Source organism: Protobothrops mucrosquamatus, unplaced genomic scaffold (assembly GCF_001527695.2).
Source record: "Protobothrops mucrosquamatus isolate PMUCROS unplaced genomic scaffold, P.Mucros_1.0 scaffold_210, whole genome shotgun sequence".
Taxonomy (NCBI): domain Eukaryota; kingdom Metazoa; phylum Chordata; class Lepidosauria; order Squamata; family Viperidae; genus Protobothrops; species Protobothrops mucrosquamatus.
The window spans coordinates 425,861-451,063 of record NW_015386286.1 but is presented as its reverse complement, the minus strand read 5'-3'; the positions used below and the strand labels follow the sequence as shown (position 1 = coordinate 451,063).

The window sequence follows — 25,203 nt, the reverse complement described above, 5'->3', positions numbered from 1 at the left end:
AATAACAGAAAGAAATATAGTATTTTCATTTATACCGATAACAGATAAGTGTATAGATTCTTACCTATAGGTACCATACATAACTTTCTTACAGTCAACAAGAAGGAACTTTTGCTCCATTTTTCCATGAAATTTTGCCCCTGACTTGGAGAAATAATCTTGCCCTTGTACAGTACGTACTCTCATGTTCTGCAAAAGAAGGCAAAACATAACATAAAAAAACTCGAATGTTGTATTACTGAAGTTGCATCCCAATGCAAAATGTATTTACTTAGAAGTAACTCCCCAGAGGCTTAATACTGAGCAGGTATGCATAAAATTGCATTTTAGGAATCCATTACACACTTAGACATGTATTTTCTTTTCCTAAGACATCTTTAAATGAGTTCAGTAAAATGTATTGCCTAGTGAGCGAGTTTAGGAATACAGATTATTTTAAGTTCTTATTACAAATTATTTTAATATTCATTTAACCAGCAGTGTGTGCATGCAGAAAATGGTTTCCATATATAATCTTTTAGACAGATGTGAGAAATCTAGCAACCACGGCGTTACACAGTAATGCTGGTAGCATAGATCAACTATGATTCCTTCTAATCCTAACTTTTATTTAATTTTCCATCGCGAGGAATGATGCTTATTCAGTTAAGATGGATATAAAGATATAAATGATCCCCATTCCAAGGCCAGCATAGGTCATCAAAAAGTACGATCAATGCCATCTCAGTACTATAATCCATCTTGAAACCTGACTGAAAAGAATCTAAATAATCTGCTTCCTTCGGGCTCCTCCAGGGCCCCAACCTGCACAGCCTCCAGGCATGGGGACAAGACTTAGATAGCACCACTTGGGTAGCCCAGGACCAAGATGCCTAATTGGGTTTCATGTTGATACTTGACCCCAAACTGACAGATGACCTCATATAGTGGTTTCATGTAGATGTGAAACAGAAGGTGAGAGCATCGAGCCTTGTGGTACCCCATAATTGAGGAACTGTTAGCTCAATCTCACTGATACCCTGTTAACACCAACTGAAATTGGCCACAAAGATGACAAAAATTCTTGAAAGGGCAAATATTATGGACATTCTTCAAAGCGGGTGGAACGTCCCCTCACTCAAAAAAGCATTCACCATCACATGCATCTACCTACATGTCATCTTCTGGGAGGCCCTAGTCAATCTAGAGAAATAAAAGTCTAGAACATAGATGGCAGAACTCCGAGCCACAAGTTCTCTGTCCCAAGAACTGACAGGCTCAAGTTCTTCCCAGCTAACCTAGCAAGATCGTATCTCAGGCAACTCCATGGGTTCTGAACAGCCAGAGCCAACTCTGAGTGACTTTATCCAACAATTCAATTCTCATAGTGACCTTGCAAAGGTTGCCCTGGCTCCTCCTTACCTAGGAGGGATCAAGCCGCCTTAAAGAAGGCTACTAGTCAATGATCTGCAGATGCAGTAAGAATGGAAATATAAATACATGCTGCTGCTTTTATTGTCACAAAATACTCTTTAATAAAGGCTCCTATGTGTGCTTGATTGAATTTACTCTTTGTTTTCCTCCAGGGACACTTTGAACATCTCTTGTGCTGTTTTATCTCTAGGACTTCCTTCAAAAATCACAAAGCCCTACACAATCTACACAAACACAGTATCTGTATAGGAGCATCCCAATCCAAAGTTGCCATCACCTGCTCCATCCCAGCATGAATCAGTCAAGCCATGAAGTAAAGCTTCAGAACTAACTTCAAGTTCTCTCTCTGAAACTGATCTGGATCCATCAAGTGCCTGGGGTAGACTGATTTAATAACCCCTGAATAGCCACAGAGAACTCCAAGGAAACTCTCTCCCATCAAAACTTGGACTGCATTCTGGAAATTCAGAAATCAAACATATCCAATGATCTCAATTGCAGCTTCCATTAAGATCTTGCATTGCAGATTCAACGGCCACCACATAAGAGTTTATCCTGTGGATATCCTAGAATGCAATGGCTGTAGAATGGCAACACCAGTGGATATTTTTGTTTACCATTCCATAAAAATATTGGTTTCTGCCACTCCTTCCCCATATATGATGATAAAGCAATAACAATGGTAGCCCAGAGAGAGGACATTTTATCACTGTTTCTACTTCTCTACCAATTTAATATATTCACTCTGACTCACTAAGGCAGTGTGGTATAATCCTTTGACTATCGGACAATTCACACATATGAAACTAGCATAATTATTCCAGCTATAGCTATTTTGTGAAGGTTTTCAGACATTGTTGGTCCTTTTAGTGCATTTTGGGTATTTGTTATAATTTATATATGTATTTATGTATATAAAGTGGTATTTGTTATAATTTATTTTAATAGTTCTCAAGCTCCTTTGTGATACCTTGAATAAAAATAACCATAATAATATAAAAATGAACAACCACAACAAAGGCAACAAAAGCCAAACAACAAAACTAATTGTATGTTTTGTGGGAGAAATGTATATTTGCTGCTTCCAAATGGCAGTTTAGAAAAAAATGAACTTACACCTCCTCAGGAAGTTGATTCCCTAACTTTCTACGCATTTCATTAAAGCCTTCCATCAGCCAGTGAAAACTCTTAACTCTGAATAGCAAAGCAACAAAACTGACTTGCAATAGAGTATAAAAGATGGAAGAACTCATAGTAGAAGAAGAATTTACATTTCAATATATGATGGACTTTTTTAAAAGTTCCATAATCTGATAGGTTTGCTCAGTCATCACTTACCACATGTGAAACTACTCCAAATAGAACAGTGATGGCAAACCTTTTAGAGACCGAGTGCGCAAACTGCAACCCAAAACCCACTTATGCATCGTCGGGTGCCGGGTGGGCGTGGCCCATTGGCTGGGCGTGGCTGCGGTGGTAACGGCAGACTGGGTGGGACTAAAAAGTTCAATCAATCAATTCCAACTTTGCAAGATCTTTTTTTTTCCGCGAGAAGTTGAAATTGACTGATTGAACCTTTTTTTTGTGTGTACACACGGCGGTGGAGGCCTAAAGCGAAAAGGTTTTATAAAACCCAGCTGAAGGCCTGGGACTGGGGCGACGGCGCGCGTGCCCACAGAGAGGGCTCCGTGTGCCGCCTCTGGCACCCGTGCCATAGGTTCGCCACCACTGAAATAGAATATAAATTATCTTCTGTGTATCATTTTTAATCATCTTCTTACCATACTTTGGAAAACAACAACTGAGACCACTACACATTTGATATGTAACATGAACTGGAATATTTCCTTTTGGAATGTTTTGCAGATACTGCTGTTAAATAATATAATTATATAACACAGAATATGTGTTATCAACTTTAGGTTGGCATAAAATAATGAGCTGTAACTGAAAATGCAAAATATTAACATTGGTATCCTACGCAACCTCACTGACATCAATAAAATGGACTTTAGAAATGTGATTATTTTTATTACTACTAAAAGTAATAGTAGCAGCAGTAGTGTACACAGTATTACTCTTCCTTCCTAGTGGTGCATAGGATCAGACTGTAATCTTGTCACTGGGAAAAAAAGCTAGAAATTAATAATAGTACAGTAACGTAAAAGCACACAATTTCCAGTAGTAATCATATCACTATTATAATCTATAATCAATAATAAAACATCTCATGCGTTTGAAACTTCATTATCTCCGTATGACCCATTTATTATTAAGCAACTAGTACACAGTTAAAGCTAGCATGTCAGTACTTGCCAAAATATTTGGATTGTCAGATTCATCAGCTTAATTGGAAAACATTTTGAAAATGAACCGTTTTAGAACTTTTCTTTTTGAGAAAAAACAATCCTATTGAAGCAACCCCCCCCCAAAAAAAACCTCTTAGTCCCATGGTAGTTGTTAGCAAGACTTGTTCCCATATTTCTTTCCCCCCACTCTTCTCTTTGTTACATGGCTTTGGTTTTTCATTGTTTTCTAATTCACAGCAGACCATAATTTGTAGTATCTTGAGGACAAGGAAAGGTTTCCTTTTTTTCAGTAAGCAAACTTTCACACAAAATTTTAAGGCTGTCCAGCATTTCAGATTCAATCTTGCATCAGAGTGTGCAGGAACGAAACATTACACCTATCCACGTGGCCTTTAAGTAGCAAGTTTGTGATATCATGGAACAATGCCGTGCTTTATGATATTGCAGAAAGGTGCTATGCATGTCCTCCCACATGCCCCAAAGCATCTTTTAGAGATCAAAATAAACTCACGCAGCCTACCAAACAGTACACATTGAGGCATATACCGTTCAGCTGAAAATAAGTGAGAAAATGGACCAGGAGTGGAGGAAAGAAAAGATGGGAGAAGAAAATAGTTACTGGTTTAGAAAACAAAAACAAAAGAAACTACTTCACAAGTGTTTTGAGGTAGAGCTTGTAATTACAGTATAAACATGAAATATGCATCTTTAACATTCTAATAATCTGTACATTATAAAGCAACAGAACGTAAACTTTTCATTCATTTGTTTGAATTCCCAATATATTAAACATTACATTTCTAGACTTACCCTGAGCCTTTGAACTTGGCAACCTTGTTTCTCTGTCATCTTAAGAAAATGACTGAAGTTTGATTCGTCTAGTAGGAGATAGACTGAAATTCCTCTGGTGGATGCTTCTACAATTTCTTTGAAAATATCTACATCTGTAAATATATCCATAACTATGGCAATAACCTAGATAAGGGAAGAAAGAGAAAGTTGTACCATTTTACATGTTAACCATAACTGATATTAAAATATTACAATTTCTTGTAATACCCCACTCTGATACTGCACACAGGGCATTACTATTTATAATGCACATAGGATGATACTATTTATTTATTAATATGAGGCTTTACCTATATGCCTGTAAATATTTCTTAGGCGCTTCACACAAAAATAAGCAATAAACTACAATAAAATTTAAATTGCATTTAAATCAGAGAGCATCATAAAATAATCAATTTTATTTATGGTCAAAAGTTCAAAAACATAAACATTATTTAAACTTGGCACTGGATAAAACAGTTTATCAAGTAAAATATTTAATAGATATTATATAATAGATTTAAATCTGAGCTCATTGATTTGTTACTAAAAGCCTTGTTTTATGGTTAAAATCTGTCTGTTGCCACTGTAATCTTAGGATTAACATCTGCAAGTACATTTTTTACATACTTAGAAGTATCTCTTCGTAGCTTAAATTTTAAAATAAGTCAGATAACTTTCACAAATGAAGGTGAATATACATGTCCCAGGATAATGTTCCAGGATCCAATTTGGGCTGGTCACCGGGATCAGAGTTTTAGTCTTCCGAGCTTTCGAATTCATGCTTTTGGACTAAGCCAGCCATCAACGCACCCGATCAACATCTAAAAAGCCACATACAACAGGCACTGCAAATACCACATAGAGAACACCACACACTCTGCTAGGGAACTTCCCTCAGGATGGGGCCCCAGCAGAAGTACAAAAGCTCGGAAGACAAAATCTCTGGTCCCAGTGATCGACCCAGATTGGATCCTGCAGATAACTTTCTACCGATGAATCTTATAAAATTCACAATACAATTGTTTCAGGATCAGTACCATTATAGGACAAAAACTGAGAAGTGGAATTTTTTGATATCGATTACATAGCATATTTGATGGTGACACATTTAATGTGGTTTTGAAAAGGCTGTTCTGCATGTACTTAAAACATAAACTATTCACATATTTACGGAGTTGAAAAATATATCTATGATTAATTACAGATGTTGCAGGTGAACACAATACTTTGGCTTTGTCCATTAATTCTTGTACTGAATTATCCCATAGTCTTTGTCTGATACCATGAATTGCTGATGACATACCCCTATAGAATAAATAATCAGGAACAATGCCAATCTGACTAATCATTTCAGTCACCTGTTTAAGCCACATACCTACAAAGGATTCGTGTGGGATTTCCTGAAGTAATCCTTCTTTGTTCTTAGAAACATATTATTTGTAACCAAAACTTAATAGTGCTTAACCAAACTTTTGTTATCAAAGGGCACTGCCCAGTTTCTAAGAGGTTAACTGAACTTGGACTACTGCTTGGGGCACTTCAAAAACATCTTTAAAAATTCACCTGCAAGTGTAAATGTGATCCAAATGGGAACTCCATATCAAATTTGAGATGTAATTCTGGCATTAAAAACAATTATTGCTGCAGGAACATTTTCCTTCTTTTGAGTAAAAATACTGAAGCGAGGCCATCATAGTAGATTTTGCTTTCAAAAGTTTTGCCTTACAATGATGTTGCCAAGTTAGAGCATGGTTAAATAAAATGCCAAATAACTAAAAATTCTCAAGTTGTGTGATTATATGATCTTGAATTTTCCAAACAGACTTTTTCACTTTTCCCCCAAAATCTTATTTTTATCATAATTAATTTGCAATAGATTTTCTTGACAATACAATATTTAGGTCCAATTTAATAGATTAAAGAACAGCATCATCCATAAATAATAATGCATAAATTTTCCTTTTAGCTAATAATGGACAATGGCCCTCAACCTGACTTAGTGTGATCTTCAGTTCATCAAGGCAAAGGTTACATAATGTAGAGGCCAGGATGCAACCTTGTCTCACTCTGTTATTTCATTGAAATGTCAGCTCTAAGGGAACCTTTTATGTTTTATCTAAATTGCATTATACTATCTTAATATGGTACCCTCATTAGATATGTAAAATGCCTGTCAGGAACCAAATTCTTTAATTTAGTCCAAAGTTTGGTTCTGTTAACAAATCAAATAATCTGAAGTTTAAAGCAGTTAAAACACGCATAAATAAACTACCAATTGTTTCTATGCCTCACACATTTTAAAAGTGCAAACATAAAAGTATCTACCGTATTTATCGGCGTATAACGCGCACAGGCGTATAACACGCACCTTCATTTTAAGAGGGAAATTTCAAGAAAAAAAAAGCGCCGGCTCGAGAGCGAAAGCAAAAGGGGAGGGGGAGTGGGGCTTCGTTCACACGTGGATCCCCATGCTCGTATTTATTTACCGTATTATGCCCCGGCTGGCGGCGGCGGCAGNCAAGCGGACCTGACCTAGGGTGGATTTTATACTGGGTTTTTTAGGAATTTGGAAGACACAACTTTAAATTTGGTTTAATTCGGTTTTAAGGGGGGGATTGTATATATGCTTTGGTTTTAAATATGTTGTGCGCCGCCCTGAGTCCCGCCGGGAGAAGGGCGGCATATAAATTAAATTAAATAAATAAATAAATAAATAATAATGCATAAATTTTCCTTTTAGCTAATAATGGACAATGGCCCTCAACCTGACTTAGTGTGATCTTCAGTTCATCAAGGCAAAGGTTACATAATGTAGAGGCCAGGATGCAACCTTGTCTCACTCTGTTATTTCATTGAAATGTCAGCTCTAAGGAAACCTTTTATGTTTTATCTAAATTGCATTATACTATCTTAATATGGTACCCTCATTAGATATGTAAAATGCCTGTCAGGAACCAAATTCTTTAATTTAGTCCAAAGTTTGGTTCTGTTAACAAATCAAATAATCTGAAGTTTAAAGCAGTTAAAACACGCATAAATAAACTACCAATTGTTTCTATGCCTCACACATTTTAAAAGTGCAAGCATAAAAGTATCTAATTGATGAAAGGTGGAACTGAAATAGGTTTTTAAAATCTGCTTAAATATCTGCCACAACCAACTTTAAATTGGCCTATTATTATATAATCACTTTCTTCTTTATGCAGGAGACTGACTATGAGTTAATTTCTGAATTCTTGCATCAAAACATCAAGTGTATTTTTTTTAATCACTGAGAACTAATTCTTGCAAGCACTTGACTTCATTATCATTAATTTGGCACCCAAACTGATGTTCATGTACATGGACTGCAGTGTAAGCTAGCCACCTGACAAGGACAATATACTTAGTAACTAAGAGTAATGTAGACTAAGACTAACATTACTATAATTGTTCATTTTGAAGTATCAGAAGGCTCTTTAGATTAACAATTAAGACAAACTATCTTGATGAAGTCATGCAATTCCATGATTTTTGTTATGTGGTTGATAGGAGTAAATGAATGAAGCATTTTATGAAAGCAGGAAATTGCTGCAAAAATAGCATTATTTTAAATTATGGAATCATAGAATGCTATGGAATGATAGACCTAAGGAACCTGGAAGCTGAAAAAGAACTCAAAACTAAGTGACAATTAATTACAGTATACAATTCTAGAGACTGACTTCTGGAGGAAGAAATAGTGGACTGAAGACATCTCCACGAAAAGCAGAGTCAGTGACCATGGTAAAGAATAAAGAGCTGGAGAGCAGAACGATTTTTCAAAATTCTCCAGACAAAGCGATGATGGGCGATTGGCCACAAGCGTTCTGGACAGTTCTTCCTTGTGAGGAGACTGCAAGATAGCAGTCTCTGGTGGGTTCAGAGTAGGGAATAGTCATCTTGCTCAAACCATATTAAACTTGCTCTTTTAAAAGGGCACCAAGTTTGCATACTTTTCTAATCACATTCAGAAATTGCTTGTTAACTATTTTTCAGCTATTAGAGACTTGAAAGTCTGAAAAATCTGGGTGATTCTGCCTTCAGTCATTAATGAAAGAAACATTTAACTAAAGCTTAAGAACTTTACAAAAAATGATATGAACCGCAAAAAGCTAATTAATAATGATTTTAGAAAGTTATTATAAATTCCATAAAGGAACGGTTGCTGGAATTGGGTGTGTCTACTTTAACGAAGAGAAGGACGAGGGGGGACATGATAGCAGTGTTCCAATATCTTAGGGGCTGCCACAAAGAAGAGGGAGTCAAGCTATTCTCCAAAGCGCCTGAAGGCAGGACAAGAAGCAACGGGTGGAAACTAAGCAAGGAGAGAAGCAACCTAGAACTAAGGAGAAACTGCCTGACAGTGAGAACAATTAACCAGTGGAACAACCTGCCTCCAGAAGCAGTGAATGCGCCAACACTGGAAGTTTTTAAGAAGACACTGGACAGCCAATTGTCCAAAATGGTATAGGGTCTCCTGCCTGAGCAGGGGGTTGGACTAGATGACCTCCAAAGTCCCTTCCAACTTTATTATTATTATTATTATCATTATTATTATTATTATTATTATTATTATTATTATCATTATTATTATCATTATTATTGTTGTTGTTGTTACCACATTAGCCTCCTTGATCGCCAATGGGAAGGCACGGTGTGAATTCTGCACATGAGCCACGGAAATACAGACACTTGCACCCTCAAAGCTTACGCTGCTTCCTCGCTCGGGGCGCACCACTGCTTTGCAGGCATGTTCAACTTCACATTGGCGATCAAGGAGGCTAATCATGGTAAATACAAATCATTTTTTTTTTGAAAAACAAAGAGACGGATTACAATATTGATGATGATGCATGTGAATGAAAAGGCAGTTTCCAAAGCCTTTCTCCCCCACCAAGGGAAACCTGAGTTGCCTGGTGGGAAGGGGCGCCAGCCTGGCTGGGCCTTTTGGTGAAATAAATAAGACATCCTCCGAAAATAAGCCCTAATGGGTCTTTTGGACCAAAAATAAATATAAAGCCCGGGCTTATTTTTGGGGAAACACGGTACAGGGAATATTAGTTTGTTTTTTTTTTAAACAAAGCAACTCCCATTCTTCTAAAATGCTAAGCACATTTAAAATGATACTTTGAGTAGATATTAGTTCAACATCTCAAAAAATGTGGCCTCACAAACTAGACATAAGAATCAGAGAAAGATTAGAAATAAATTGTGATAAGTGTTAAATAATCTGTGATTAAAGAAAGCATCAACAGAATTATATATTTTGCCAGTTCAGGGGTTTCCATACTTGGCAACTTTAAGACTTGGTAGACTTCAACTCCCAGAATTCCCCAGCCAGCATCTTTGGAGACCCCTATGCTAGTTTCGGTGGTTTGATTTTTATTCTGTATTTTCAATAGAAAAACACTGTGCCCTCAAGGTGAGATTCACACCCCTCTCTCCCCATCCGCATTTTGCTCCCTTCCTCTCCATTTTGACCAATTTTTAATTTAATTTTAATGTTTCTATTGTTTTAATGTTTTTATACTGAGTGACTGCAAGCTGCACAGAATTGCCTTTGGCAAGATGGGCAGCATATAAGTTAAATAAATGAATGAATAAATAAACAACTAAGAATATACATAGGTCAGGAGTTACTATTCTATTTTGTTGCTGTTGTTATTTTAATCCAAATGTTGGGAGGTATATCAGTTATCTGTGATTAGATCAGATATCTTTAATAAGTTGATTAATAAATAGCATTGCATGCAGATGATAATTAATGGAATCCAGAAAAAGAAATGGAACCCAAAAAGGAAATTATTTGAATAGAAAATACATTTAAAAAGTTGATGGGAAATGAATCTGCTGCTTTCACAGATTTAAATTTGAATCAAAATAGCAGGCTCCAAATCATATATTTTGTGAAGGTTCTTCAAGTGTAAATTTTCTATTAGCACAAACAACTGTACAATTTGTCAGAAAAAAGGTAATGGAAATAGAATTATCGAGTTACGTTTTTAAAATATGGTGGCAGAATAATATTCTGGTGTGTAGAGTTCTACTCAGATGTATGTAAGAAATCTGTTTTATTCAAAAATTTGACAACATTTATAAGTGAATATTCTATAGTGCATTAATGCAATTATCATAGAATGCATTTTAAAGCTTCAAAGAAACTTGAAAAAGAATATTATAAATGAGGGATCTAGGAAAGATGCATTTTTTTACCACACGATCAGCATAATCATCAAACAGCACATTAATCAAGAAGCTTTCAAATATGGTAGTTTTTTTTTTATTTGCTCCATTATGTGCTAGCAATAGATGTCCTTGGGAAGTTGTGTGCTTTGTATCAAGTCAGAAAGCCAGTTTGGTGTAGTGGTTAAAGATGCTAGGCTAGAAACCAGGACACCTTACGTTCTAATTCTATCTTATGCATGAAGCCATCGGGGTAATTTTGGGCCAGTCAGTCGCACTCTCTAAGTCAAGAAAATTACAGCGGCTTGTCCAGACAGTTGCCAGGAGTCAAGATTGACTCCAAGGCACATACACTCACACAAAAGATGAGCAATAAGAAAATTAGAGTGCTAATAAGACAAACCCAAGTAATTCACAGGGATTGAATCAGTATTCGCTGATCACTCAATATCAGCTATGAGTCAAACTGTTAAGCTGCTAACTTTGTACTTTTAACTATCCATGAGAAACAAGATAATACTTGAAATTATGCAGGAACAAAAACAGCATCTGGCTTTTCAGTATGAGGATTAACTTGTAAATGCATTGTGGAACATTTGTTTGGTTGTTACTGTCCTATCCTATCCTATCCTATCCTATCAGCGACTCCACTGTGTTTCATTAGGAATCCCATAGTAAAAGTTCCTCAATGAAAAAATGGAGGAAGAAAAAAAAAAACTAAAAGTGAATGTGCTGTATGACATCTTGGCTGTAATTCTTTGTAAGAAATTTCAGCATCCTATGCTAAATATCAAAAATTGAAGATATTTCTCCTTCAAGTAAAGATTAAGCTGCACTTTATCTGCAGAAAAGTACTGAAGAGAAGGCTAACACCTCTTGCTTTGAAAATAAAATGGTTAAAGCCAACTAAAGATGTTGCATTTCACTTCACCTTGTCTATAAGACATTATAGAATAATCTATATAAATAAAAATGTAAATGTTCGTTTGTTCAAAATCTTAAATCTCCGAACGTTCTTCACCGATTGCTTTGAAATTTTGACACAACGTTGCATTCGAATACGCGCGTGTTTTTATATACCTATATTATATAGATGTCACACCTGTGACAGGTAATAACATGTTTTTGAAAAACAGCGCCATCTGTTGGACGTAAAAGCAACACACGCTTTTACCAGACTGAGCCACAGCAACGCGTGGCCGGGTACAGCTAGTATCTTCTATAAATTTGTAGTCCATTTTCCTTTACACATGGTTTGAAAAGTAGATGGACAGTGGTGATGTGGAACCATATTACCTTTATGATTCTCCAAAGTATGTAATTGGCCAAGCCAACTGATCAGAATCCTCATTTCATTGTGGATAGCGTTGGGCAGCATATAAATTTAATAATTTAATTATTAATAAATAAATACATAAATTTTCTGCATGTGTATCTATCTTGATTCTCTTATCAATGAAGAAGTGAAGGAAAGTATACTTCTCTGGCCTTGGCTTAGTGCTATCAGTTCCAGATTTGTCATTTATACCATGATGTGACTCCACACACAGAGACACAAACGTATGTATGTTATTCCTACTTAAATTACTAAATATAATTGTTTTATTTAGCCTAAGTGAGAATGATATTTAAAAGTTAAAAAGGAGGTCTAGGATTGCTCGGAAAATGTAAAAGTATGCTTTACTTTTAAAAAGTATTAGTACTGTATAAGAATCTTGAGCCTCAGCATATTTAAACTAGAAAGAATCACATCACTGTAAAACAAATGCCTCTTAAATCTACATGGCATCAATATTAAAAAATTTTGTTATTGACCGACTATCACAAATATTTTACCATTATTTCATTTTCACACAATTTTCATTGCCTTACTTTCTGGTATTCGGGTTCCAACTATTTAAAAAAGCTGAGGATAAGCTAGAATAAATGCATTAGGCATGGATCTCTATTAAAACAATAATTAGCATTGAGCACTGAAAGCTCTGATAAAAGTATAGGTTTATTACAAAAAACCCTATGTAACAAATGCATCAACCCAACTGGGGAGAATTCTTCAATTCTTCAGGTTGCTGCAACTCAAAACACCTTCTCCCTTTTCCTCTAGGAAGCAGAAAGCACTACATCTTCAGATGAATTTCTGGAGCTGTGGTATTTTCATAGAGTAGGAAGTGGCTTTTTAGATGCCAAGCTGTTGAAGCCTGAAAACAAATAAAAAGCTAATCTGTTTGCAGTTTGCAAACTGTTTGAAGAGCAAAGCAAGAACATATTGTATTACAATAACCTTGGTATGATTTCTACTTCATCCTGACAGATGATCCACTTTCCTAGAAAGTCAGAGAATTGGCACAGAAGCTGAAAATCAGCAATGGAATTCTTGGCCACCACTGCCACCTGATCATCTAGGAACAATGTTAGACTGGAGAATCCCATAATATGGCACAGAGATGCAAGACCATCTACTGCCATTCTGTCTCACCATATAGTTTATATTGGAAGACAATGAGGTTGTTGCAAACACTCCTGCTTTCAAAATCTCTTATCCTGAGCAACATGTTCTCTACCTGAGTGGAGAAGGAGATATAATATTCCCTAAGCAAAGTATTTTGTATTGTTAAACAAGATGTGTCATAACTCTTAGAGCAAATAGTTTTGGGGAGAAATGCTGACTCATTTCCAGTTTCTCCTTATTCACTCTCTACGGGAACTTAACTGGCCCATAAAATCGACCCACAAAAAAAGAAAAGAGGAAATCCTACGTCTTCTGAAAATGAACACATGCAATGTGCATAAATATCATTCACTTCATTTACAAGACATAATATTATGTATATAAAGAAAAAGGGATTATAGTAAAGGTAAGCTACAGTGTTTATCAAAAGTAAAAAAGAACACCACTAAGAGAAAATTGAATTCTGCAACTTAGAAGTATAACTCAGCATTGATACATGTCTTTATACAGGTAATCCTCGAATCACAAATGTAATGGAGCCTGCCAATTACATTCATAACCTGAGGATTTGTAGGAGTGAATCACATAACTTGAATGTGCTCACTCCCTGCTTTTGCCCACGCATCCGAAAATCAAATGTGCTGGCCATTAAGTACACGAGGTATCTCAGGGTGGGGAAGGCCATGGGGGGGCACTAGTGCTTCTGACCACCCAAGGCCTCCCCTGAACACTATTTCATGCTTCTCGCTCCCACCCATCCTACCTGACTGGGTCACTTACTTTATGAAGATCTTGATGATCAAGGGAGCTGTCTCTTCTCCAGCCTCTCTGCCACAGGATTGCCGAGGCCTGCAGGGATGGGAGATTGCGTCCCCTATAGGCTCCGGTCGTCTTTGCAAAAAGCCTTTGTTGCTGAGAACAGAGGGCAGAAAGGGCGTACGTGTCCCTCAGGGCCACCGTTTTTGGTGGCAAAGGCCAGCCTTTGTCACTGAGAACGGAGCCCGGGGCTGCAAAGGCCGGCCTTTACCACCATAAACAGAGGCCTGGAGGGACCCATGCACACCTCCCAGCCTCCATTCTCAGCGGCAAAGTCTTTTTGCAAAGATGGCAAAAGGCTTTGCAAATGAAGGGAAGGCTTTGGTGCTTCAGGCCTTCTCTCTGTTTGCCAAGCTTTTTGCCGCAGATCTCATCCAGGCATCTGTATGCAGAGAACGAGGTCTAAGGTACCATGACATCACACGAGATCAGTAGCGTGAGATCTCGTGCGATCTTGCAGTACTTTAGGCCTCCATTCTCTGCAGATGCACCAAAGGCCTGAAGCATTGAAGCTGGCCAAGAAACCGAAGGCTCGCTAGATCTTTGCAAAGTGAATATGTACAGGTCCAGTGGAGACCCGGCCAGGGGTGGGGTAGAAATAGGCAGGATGAATGTTGCAGTGCCTCTGCGGTCGTTCGTAAGGGTGAATGACTGCCATGGTGCTGCAACATTTGTAACTTTAGGACTGTGTCGTAAGTACTTGGGGGGGTTATGTTGTAACTTCAAATGGTCGCTAAGTGAACTGTCATAACTCGAGGATTACCTGTGCAGCTTTCAGAATGCATTCAGTGTCAGAGGCCCAAGTTATCTTTAAAAAAGAAAACTGTGATTTAAAATTCCAAGGCACCATTAAATGTTATATAGAATTATTCCATATATAAAACAAAAGATTTGAGGTTCCAGAATTAACAAATAAAAAGAATGAGTTCATTTCTGAATTCATTTAAATCATCACTGACTTTCTTCCCAAGGACTCCAGCAATTTCAATTTCATAATCAGTATCTCTCAAAGGTTAATTAAAAATCTCTTTTTCACTTTAGGCTGCATTTCATTGTTCCATCTGTAGGCTTTGAAATTTATTGCAAGGTGAACTTTCCAAAACTGTAGACAAAATTAATTTACTTTCAAAGGAACCCTTAAGAACATCATTATGCTTTATAAAACACTAGACATATCATAAAAATACCCCAAATTTGACAATCCATTCATAGGCACAACCCTCCCTCATACACACACACACACACACACACACACACATCCTTCACTTTGAGAAACTCATTCAACTGGAGATTAAAAAAAAAGTATGTAGAAATCTCTTGACTTAAAGAAGTAAGAAGAAGGAAGAAAGAGAAGGAAAGGGTTAGGAAATTCAGAAATAGAAAGAGAGGAAGGGAGCTAATTATTTCATCACAGGGGAGAAATGAGTGGGAAATCACTTTAGAAGGCATTGGGAAGAAAATAGTATGTAGTTTGAGAAAAGAGCTTTGTGGGTCTGAGAGAAAATTATTTGGATGTGTTATTCCTATTTGGAAGAAATACATTTAGAGGAATTATTCTCAGAACCCAATAATTTTAGAATAATGTATTTAGAACTGGTAAAAATAGACTTGTGTCTTCATGGCAAGAAATGATAGGCTTAAAGAAATGTATTTCTAGCTTCACTGACACATCTTTCTTTTAAAAATGGGATTTTGTTGCAATTATAAATATTTTGTTTGCTTGTGTCCCAGGACTGGTATTGTGTGTCAGTGCTTCCATGCTTAAAAATCCACATGTAGCCACAGACTACCAAAACATAGAAGATCCATGGTGAAGATCCATTAAAAAATTTCTCAAATCTAAACACTCTAAAAACAAGACCAAGATATTATTCAACATTAAACTGAAGCATAGATGTCTCTAAGCTGTGAGCCTAGTGACAGATGTACTTCATGGGAACCATGACATGTGACCAGTTTAATTAAAACATTTAATATATCTTTGAATATATCATGCACTGCTTCAAATAAAAATATATAGCATCCTAGCAACTCTATGACAATTTTTCCTAATACAGCATTACATTAGCATTCGCATTAATTCTCCCAATCAGCTCTTTTGTGCTTTTGAAAATTTTAAGAGTGGGAATGGAACATTTTATTATGGGGTCTTATATTTCCTTTCCTGCCTTATTACAATATTTTTCTACTAAAAATCACCACCGAATTTAGCCAAATTTCACTGTATGATTTCAAGATGTTGGGGATTGTCTTTAATCTGTGACTCCAGGTTGGTCACTCCTGTCTAATACAAAGAACAATGACTTTTTTTAGAACTGTCAGAATTGCAACTATAGAAGTAAAAACTCTCAATTATACACTGCATTTCAAAAAAAGGCATGTGTGTTAAATGTAAACACAAATTTAATGTCACATGTAGAATGGGCATCAGTTGTGCCAGTGGTTACAAATCTTTAACCAGTCAGGTGATGGCCAAAAGCAAACACTGCTGAACCTGGATTAAATTTAGTTTCCTTCTAATTAGTACCTAAGAGATTTTGTCATATAATTGTTCAGTTCAATAGCAAATATCTTAATCCCTGTAACCACAGAGCTAATTTACTTGCCTGTTTTATACAAATATGGGATGTAAATATCTCATTTGTGAACTTCTGGAAAAGTAAAGTTGGCAGTGATTCCATTTCACTGCCAATTTTATTTTTCCAGGTTTTCTGACTTACATCACCTGATGATGGAGTGAACTATGAAATATTAGAAAAGCATATAAGCATGAATAAGCTAAAATTCTAGCAAAGGGAAGAGTGTCATATTACATAGTATCAGAAGTACTGGTCCATAATCATGTTCCGGGTTATTTAAAATAAGGAAAACATGTTTAGAGCAAGGTTCTCATAGTGGTCAACATTGACCCCCAAGGGTCAGTGGGTCTATTCGGGGAGTTTGCTGCAGTCAGTCAGATGTTCAAACTCAATTTGGCATTTCTGCCCACCTATCGAGCTCTTCCCAAGGATTTGGATAAGGTGTGGATGTTTGATGGTCAATGCCAATTAAGTGTAAGTGGTGCTCCTGTTGTTCTGGGATTGCACCCAAGGTACCTATCACTATTAGTACTACCTTTGCCTTTTTTTGCCACAGTTATCAAATATCCTCTTCTTGTTGGGCTTGATCTTTAATAACAGATCATTATATCTTTGTTTTCTATCTGCAACACTGCTAATGTCATGTGTCTGAGTAACGAAACACTTAAAAGGACTTTCAGGCATTTTTTCTCCTAAAAGCATTTATTAAGATTACAGTACGTCAGCACGGCATGGTGGAATGCTTAGAACTGCTTCTCTTCCGTTACGCATAACATTCCAAACATTTTCCACTCCCTTATTGTAGGGTCATGGTTCACATCTTCCAATCAACTTGGAAGATGTGATTTACTTCCGGTTTCTTTCTCCCGGGTTATCCTTATGCTCCTCCCTCTTTCCTAGTTGCTGGTTTAACTATATATATACCAGACAGTTCTGCACAATGTCAAAGCAAGAATATACAGTATTTGCAGCGTTGACAGCTAATATGCAATGGATGTACACCTTTCCTTCCCGTAGTTCTGTAGCTGCTGGCCCTGGCTGCTCAGCCAACAGTCCCATTTCACACCAGATGTCCAAGAATTCCAACACTTAGCGTGGTCCTTAGTAGATTTGTTGACCTGGGCAATGACCAAATATATTTCTGTAATTTACATCTCACCATATTTTTTGTGGGAGACACACTCTTCATCTGGCTCCTCTGTTGAGATCTGTCCAGTATGGCTGAATCTCTGGCATAGCTCTCATCTTCCTCAGAGCGCACAAGCCCCACACCCATTATTATTATGGTTTTTCACAGTCAGCCAGATGTTTAGACTGGCTTGGGCATTTTTGTCCGCCTATCATGTCCTTCCCAAGGATCTGGGATGATGATGATGATGATTAGAGATTTAAACAATTGTTTAGGTCTGTTCTAAATATACAAAATAATTACTGAATTGGCAGACATCCAACAACTTTTTATCTTGTACCTGACTGGTTTTAAGAAAATACAGAATACATTTCTCAAATACCCTTTCAATAATGACCTGTTACCAAACTTAAGAAGCTACTACAAAGGGTTTCACTTCTTTAATAAATATGAATATAGCTAGTTTCCTTTCTTTAATAAATATGAATATAAAATACCTCATATAGCCAGAAGGAAGAGGAGATTGAATACTCAAAACGAAAAACATTTTGTGTTCTACCATTTTGTGAACATAACTCACAAAATGGTAGAAGCTGGCTTAGAAAAACAGAAGTATAAAATTGCATTTGCTGAAAATGCAGCTACTGTTTGAAATCATCCAGGACCGGTGATGCCTGTAATTAAATGTTAGAATACTTGTTCCAAACTTTTTAAGTTCAGTAACTTGTAGCTTTAATTTCCACATAGCATAAACTCTCTTTGTATGATTTCTCTGCAACTGAGATTTCATTCTCACCTTCTAGAGAACTGAAATGGCTGAGGCTGCAATTAGCAATCAGTATACAAAAGCTAAGATTCCAAAGTAGGAATCATACTTTTTTGGCATACAGATAGTCCTTGGTTTACAATCACAATTGGGACCAGAATTACCACTGCTAAGCAAAGTGGTTGTTAAGTGAGTCATGCCTGATTTTATGACCTTTTTGCCACAGTTGTTAAATGAGTCACTGAAATTGTTAAGTTAATCACGCAGTCCTAAAGCATAGCTGGCTTCCCCCTTGACTTTGCTTATTGGAAGCCTGCTGGGAAGGTAACAAATGACAATCACATGATCCTGGGACTCTGAAATCATCATAAATAAATGTTGGTTGCCAAGCACCAGAATTTTAATCACATGACAGTGGAATGCTGCAATAGTCATAAATGCAAAAACCACTTTTATCAGTGCTGTTGTAACTTCAAACGGTTAGTAAACAAATGGATTAGGACTACTTTTATAACAATAAATGTGTAAGAGCTGGCAAATAAGTATAATAAAGACATTTACAATTCTCAAGAGATTTTTTTTTACTGCTAACTTGTTACTATAGTCAGAATGGTTAGTTATTTCAATGAATTTCTCCCAGAATAAAACGTACCATTCACAAGATGACTATTAGATGGAAATGCTTATTATTAAACACCAATTTACAGAATGTTATCTTGCAGAATGCTCCCTATTTCTCTTGCTTGCCTTTTTTCTTTTTCTAGGCAAGACAACACCCTTTATAAAAGGACTGGGTTACAACCACGTTATATTTTTATTTTCTAAAAAGCGTATGGGCTGACACTTTGTAATTCATTTTCTACTTTTTAGATTAAAAGCATGTCTTAAAATGCAAGAAGTCAGATATGAAAAGGCCCCTGACAGAATCAAGGAAGAAGTCTTTAGCAATACACTGGGATACAGGAGCCATTGGTAGAAAACAGAAATCTTCAAATAAACAAGGCAGAAAATACAAATTAAAAATCTGCTAAAAAAATCAAATCAATAACATATCCAATTTTCATTGCTTCTGAATTTTATTTGAAATGACTGGGTGGAGGGGCATTAGTTTAACACTAAATGAACAAGAGGCATTTCTGTCCATATCAACACTATATTTTCATGCCAGAGAAGTTTGGACTCCAAAAGCACAGATATGTTATTTATTTTATTTTATTTTATTTTATTTTATTTTATTTTATTTTATTATTTTATTTTATTTTATTTTATTTTATTATTTTATTTTATTTTATTTTATTTTATTTTATTTTATTTTATTTTATTTTAGTTGCTTGCTTGCATGCTTGCTTGCAATGGAATCAGCTTACTTTATATCCTTGGTGATAAAAATCTAATTCTTATTTGCAATTAATGGGATTACCAATTAGTTGGGAAGAAAAAAAAAGACTTAGTCCAGCCTGCTTTTCTAACTGCAGCCTGAAGTGCAGAAGACAAAAATCACCAGAAACAGCTTTCCACAGAGCTGATACCAATATTATTACTTGCCTATGAAGTAATTGAAGGTCCAGTTAAAGGGAACAGTGAAGCAATTTTAGTACCATGTACTTTCATCACGAACAATGCATCTGAAACAAATTGTTTCAGATACTGTTTCATCAGTTATATCTATTTAAATACAAGAAGCTTAAGATTTCATAATAATATTCTTATATTATTTTGGATTTCAAAGATAACATATGAGGAATGTGTGATGATGACACCTGCTTTATCACTTTCACGTGGGCAGACAGACCTCCAAGACAAAGGCTGAAAAATAGACTTTATAATCAATACAAATATTACCTATAAGCAGCACTATATTTTTCTCTTTACATACATGGTAACTCACAAGCAATTCTTCCTTTATAAATATTTTGATATTTTGATAGATAAGATAGATAGACAGACAGTGCTTTTTAGTCTGAAGGGCTACTTATGTGATAGTATATGAGGCCATCCTTTCCTAAATGCATGTGTGCCTGTCTGTGTGTGCGTGTGCGGCCTCATATACTACCACATAAGTAGCCCTTCAGATTAAAAAGCACAAAACTTCTGTCAGAATTAAAATTGCCTAGATCAAATCATGGTAAGGTGAATTTCACCATTCCCATCCTATTTACATGTAACTTGGGAAAATGAGATCAATTACGAATTTGCTGTTAGAAAAATGAAGCAGCCTTTTCCCACCACCGATAAACCTTTTCTTGCTACTCTATTATCATTATCAATCTTCAATTAGAATAAAAACAAATGGCAGTCCCTGTATTTTTAATCCAACCATGAGAAGTCACAGCGTGTTCAACTGAGGGCTAAATCAGTCTACAGGCCATTTGACTTTAGTTCTGAAATTTCAAGCCATTATGTACTGCACTATTGGTTACAAAAATTGCTATGGATAATCAAATATGTACCAAGCCATCTGTTGAGGATAAAGCTGTTCTAAATGTAATGTTTTTTTCCCCAATATTTTTAACATGCTTGTTCATAATAACTTATTTTTATTACATTCAACTTTGTAAGAACGAATTACCACTTATGCCAACAAAAAAAATATTTACTCCTTTTTCTATTGTATCCCTAAACCTAAAACTAATTCAGAAGGATCTGCAATTTTCCAAAACAAATTTCATGGTAGGCTAGAAGGAAAAGAGAACTTTGTATCATTGACAATTATGCTTTTTATCAGGAAGCATTACTGGATAAAACTCCACTTATGTAATCTTTTTGACTATATTGTTCTTGTTTTATGTCAAATATTTTCCACTTATTTTAGAATCAGTATGTCAATACTGTCATAGCAACAGATAGCATACAAATAGTGAAATGTTTTCAAATTCTCCTTAAATGTATTTTCAACACAACTACTCAATGGAACACATATCTCCTAAAATTCAGATTTCTACTACGTCCTTCATTACAAATAATAACCCTATCCTATGAGGAAGTTTTAAATGTTTTAAATAAAATAAATAATGTACATATACAGTGTTAACTTTATAATTGTTAATTATAAATGTCAGACAATTATTAAGTCCTCTAAATTCTGGAAGAAAGTCAGAATGAAGAATATAGAGTAAAATTATTGAACGAGATTAACAATTGTACAGCATTGTCCTAATTCTATTAACTTGGTTACACCAATGAAATTTCACTCATTTATAAACTCTCATGACAATAAAAGATCTGAAAAAGTACAGATTTTATTTATACAGCATTCACTAACTTGGAACTCCAAAGAGCTGTAAATCAGAATATATGATAATTGGTTGAGTCTTGTAAATATCACACTCACACAAATGTCTGAAACCTGATAAATAAAATTTCAAATTAGCTCAATTTATCAACGATAATGCCATATCGAGTTATTTCTACCACTCTGTGTTGTAATGTCTGGAATATACTGAGCAAACTTTTGAGCTGTGCCACATCTGTCCTTTACTAACAATTATTATTATTATTATTTTATTAAAAGTTTTAAATAATTTTCCATACCATATCCCACTTCCCTCCCAATTATTAAAAATAATTGCACCGATACAACTGTTCTTTTAAATTATATGGCACTAAATAATATTAATGATTTAACTAAGAGTTCCAAGTGAGAAAAAAGTGCTCGTAAAAGTTCCATTTATTTTCCATGAAAAATCTATGTATCATACGCAAATAAATCCCTGTAAATTCAATTTCCTTCATTGAAACAAATGGGGATATTTTGGCAGGTAAATTAAAGTAAATACATATGTATAAAACAATGTAGAAGAAAGGCATGTACCCCAATTTCTAAAATATTACATGTAGGGCAAATGGGGGAAGTAACAGTTGTGGCTAAAACCTGGCTCACCTAAAGAAACTGAATCACTTCAAAGATATAACATAATTTTATTGGGCATATAAACAATACAGTGTACATTGGACACCCAGCAATGTAGTGGCAACTTGTTGGCAGCCCTGAGCAAAGTAGAATCATTTTTTATATACCCTTGGCCTACTACACTGCAAATGCAAGACCAAAAAATGGTAGCAAGATCTGAATTACAGCATGCTGTTGGAATGCTTTGATAAACTCATCTGGGTGACCTTCTTGTTATTTATCCCTTCCTATTAGGTCAACATGTCAACTATATTGTCTCTGAGCTAGAGTCAGAGAATAAAAACAATTTGATTTATTAGGTCTGTTGTCAAGCTCTAGCTATTTCTCCGTACTGTGGACTTTATCTAGTTTATACCAATAGCTATAATTAGCCACATAATGAAACAAAGGTTAGCTCTTTCTCCCTTATTTCAACCACATTCCCATTTCTACAGTTACTTTTTAAAAAAAAATATGTGGGTTTGACTCAGAATATTTTTCCTTTTATTTCTATTTTTCCAGCTGCTTCTTTAACTTTACCTTTCCAAGAAATATATTTATATTCTCAGCATTTTGGAGACATTTGTAAGTTGTTTGAAAGAATATGAGGCAACTGAGTAGACTACAAAAAATCATTTTCAATTTTCATAAACGTTGGTTGAATAATAGATACTGGTTTGAATCAAAATCAAAGTCATGATCAATATATATTTCATTTTTTAATAGAAAGAAGAAATAATTTACCTTTCTTGCTTCTTTGATCATCTTTCTAATGGTTTCTTTTATTGTAAAGGGTTGTATTCGTGGTGGGTGGAAAAGAAGCTCAATATTTGTACCACCAGAAATTCCAGGCATTACGTAAGGCCAGCCCAAGTCAAGATTAGGTGCTTCCACATCTGATTCCATAGGCCAGTATGTTCCTGAGGAAGAGGCATCATCTACACTGTTGTCAATAGCATAAACTGTGTTTGGGGGGATTTTCTGAACAGTGTTTAATATATAATTAATCTCATTTTCTGCCAGGAACTCGGAACATCTTTCCTTAGCAAGAAATTCCTGGTAAGCCTCTGAACCACTTTCAATTAACACATCAATGGCAAGTCTGTAACATTCCTTGTAGTGTGGCTCAAGGTAGTTGTCGGATCTGCATTCATCATGTAAAGATGACAGCAAAGATGAGGTTTCCATTTTCAGAGTTATTTTGGATCAAAGACTTCTTAAACCTCCATGCATACACTATGGAATATATCTAAAAGAAAAAGAGGAATTCAGAACGGTTAAAATTTGTGTAAGCAAATGCAAAGCAAGTTCAATATTATTCAAACTAGAATGTATATTTCATGTGGGTTGGGATTTATCACTATTTTTAACAAATAAGAAGATATTTTATTAAGCATATTTTAAAGTGATTAGAAATTAAATTAGCTTGGCAAACACTAATGCAGACAAAATGTTTTCAGTACAATGACCAATCATATATTATGCAACAGCCTATTTGCATTTTTCAATATTTTTTAACATATGCATTTGGTATAGTAAACTCAGCAATCTAAATATCTATTTTTTTACTTACTTACTTATTTTTTTACTTACTTACTTTCCTGTATTATTCTTGTACATAACTCAGGGCAGCAAATACCTAATACACCTAAGTGCTTTAATCACTAGACCAAACTGGTTGTCATGCCAGACAAAGTATACAATCTCTCAATGGTGATTCAGAAATCTTATGTATTTATTTCTAGCTATCCAGTCCAAGTGGCTCTCACCCTAGGTACCAGTCTCTTAGATTAAGCTGAAGGAGCAGAAAGGCTAGCAATGGCTACAAAAAGCAGGTGTCAACTCTTTGAGATAGACTAGACAAGCACAATTCACGAGTACTATCACTAAATTTAGTACAGATTTTTAGTAACAGAATTTTGCAAGCTTGAAAGCATTTATCTCCTCACTAACTTATACTTTTCAGAAAACTAAGGAGGGTCCCTCTGATGTTCCCCACGTCCACGTTCCTTCTGTGGGCTGAGATATCTTTTGCATGTTTGGCTGCAGCTTTTCCTCCTGTCTCCCAAGGTCATTCTCATATCTCAATACAGCAGGTTTCTAAATTTATAGGCCATAAAAAGATTTGTTTAGCTTTGACTAAGCACCTAATAATTTATATTAAATGAACTATGGCTTACCTAAGTATATAGACCCAAACAATTGTTGTTTAACAAATAATAATTATGCTAGCTATGGCTTTGCACTATGTCTGATTCCAACCAGTAGCCAATAGTAGTAGCACTGTTATTAGACAGCAGATGAGCTCTGAGTCAGGTCAACTTTAAATAAGGATGCAGACTCAATGATTACCGAATAATCTACGCTAAATACTTCTGAGTAACCTTGAGTCATATCTTCCATTTCAAAAACAGACCTACATGTTGGTAGAGCTTAATTGATTGGCCATTAATAGAACAGAAAAATCTCAAGCTTCCTTATTTAGATAGCCCTTTGTTTCAGTGAGACAATCCAAAGTCAAATCCTGTTTTAAAAGGGATCGTTACTGAAGTTCAGACAATTTTGAAGGATCTGACATATCCTGAGAATTTACTTTTCCTAATAAAGGTATCCTACATTGGTATCATGACCCTTGTGGGCTGTTCTTTGTTATAGAATCACATTGTTGTTGTTGTTGTTGTTGTTAATTGCGAAGTCGTGTCCGACCCATCGCAACCCCATGGACAACGTTCCTTCAGGTCTTCCTGTCCTCTACCATCTTCTGGAGTCCATTTAAGCTCATGCCTACTGCTTCAGTGACTCCATCCAGCCACCT

At 35.7% G+C, this 25,203-nt stretch overlaps 1 protein-coding gene across 2 annotated transcripts in view; it reads right to left on the bottom strand.

Moving 5' to 3' along the window:
- The window catches only part of FAM83B (family with sequence similarity 83 member B), a 42,513-nt gene that overhangs the window by 5,990 nt on the left and 11,320 nt on the right, over positions 1 to 25,203 (bottom strand). For both annotated transcript variants that reach the window (XM_015826597.1, XM_015826603.1), the window contains exons 2-4: positions 23,133 to 23,637; positions 4,533 to 4,697; positions 65 to 189 (exon numbers count right to left, since the gene is read on the bottom strand). In XM_015826597.1, coding sequence (XP_015682083.1) covers positions 65 to 189; positions 4,533 to 4,697; positions 23,133 to 23,576 — 734 coding nt within the window. In that variant the 5' untranslated portion in view covers positions 23,577 to 23,637. The remainder of the gene's footprint in view (positions 1 to 64; positions 190 to 4,532; positions 4,698 to 23,132; positions 23,638 to 25,203) is intronic.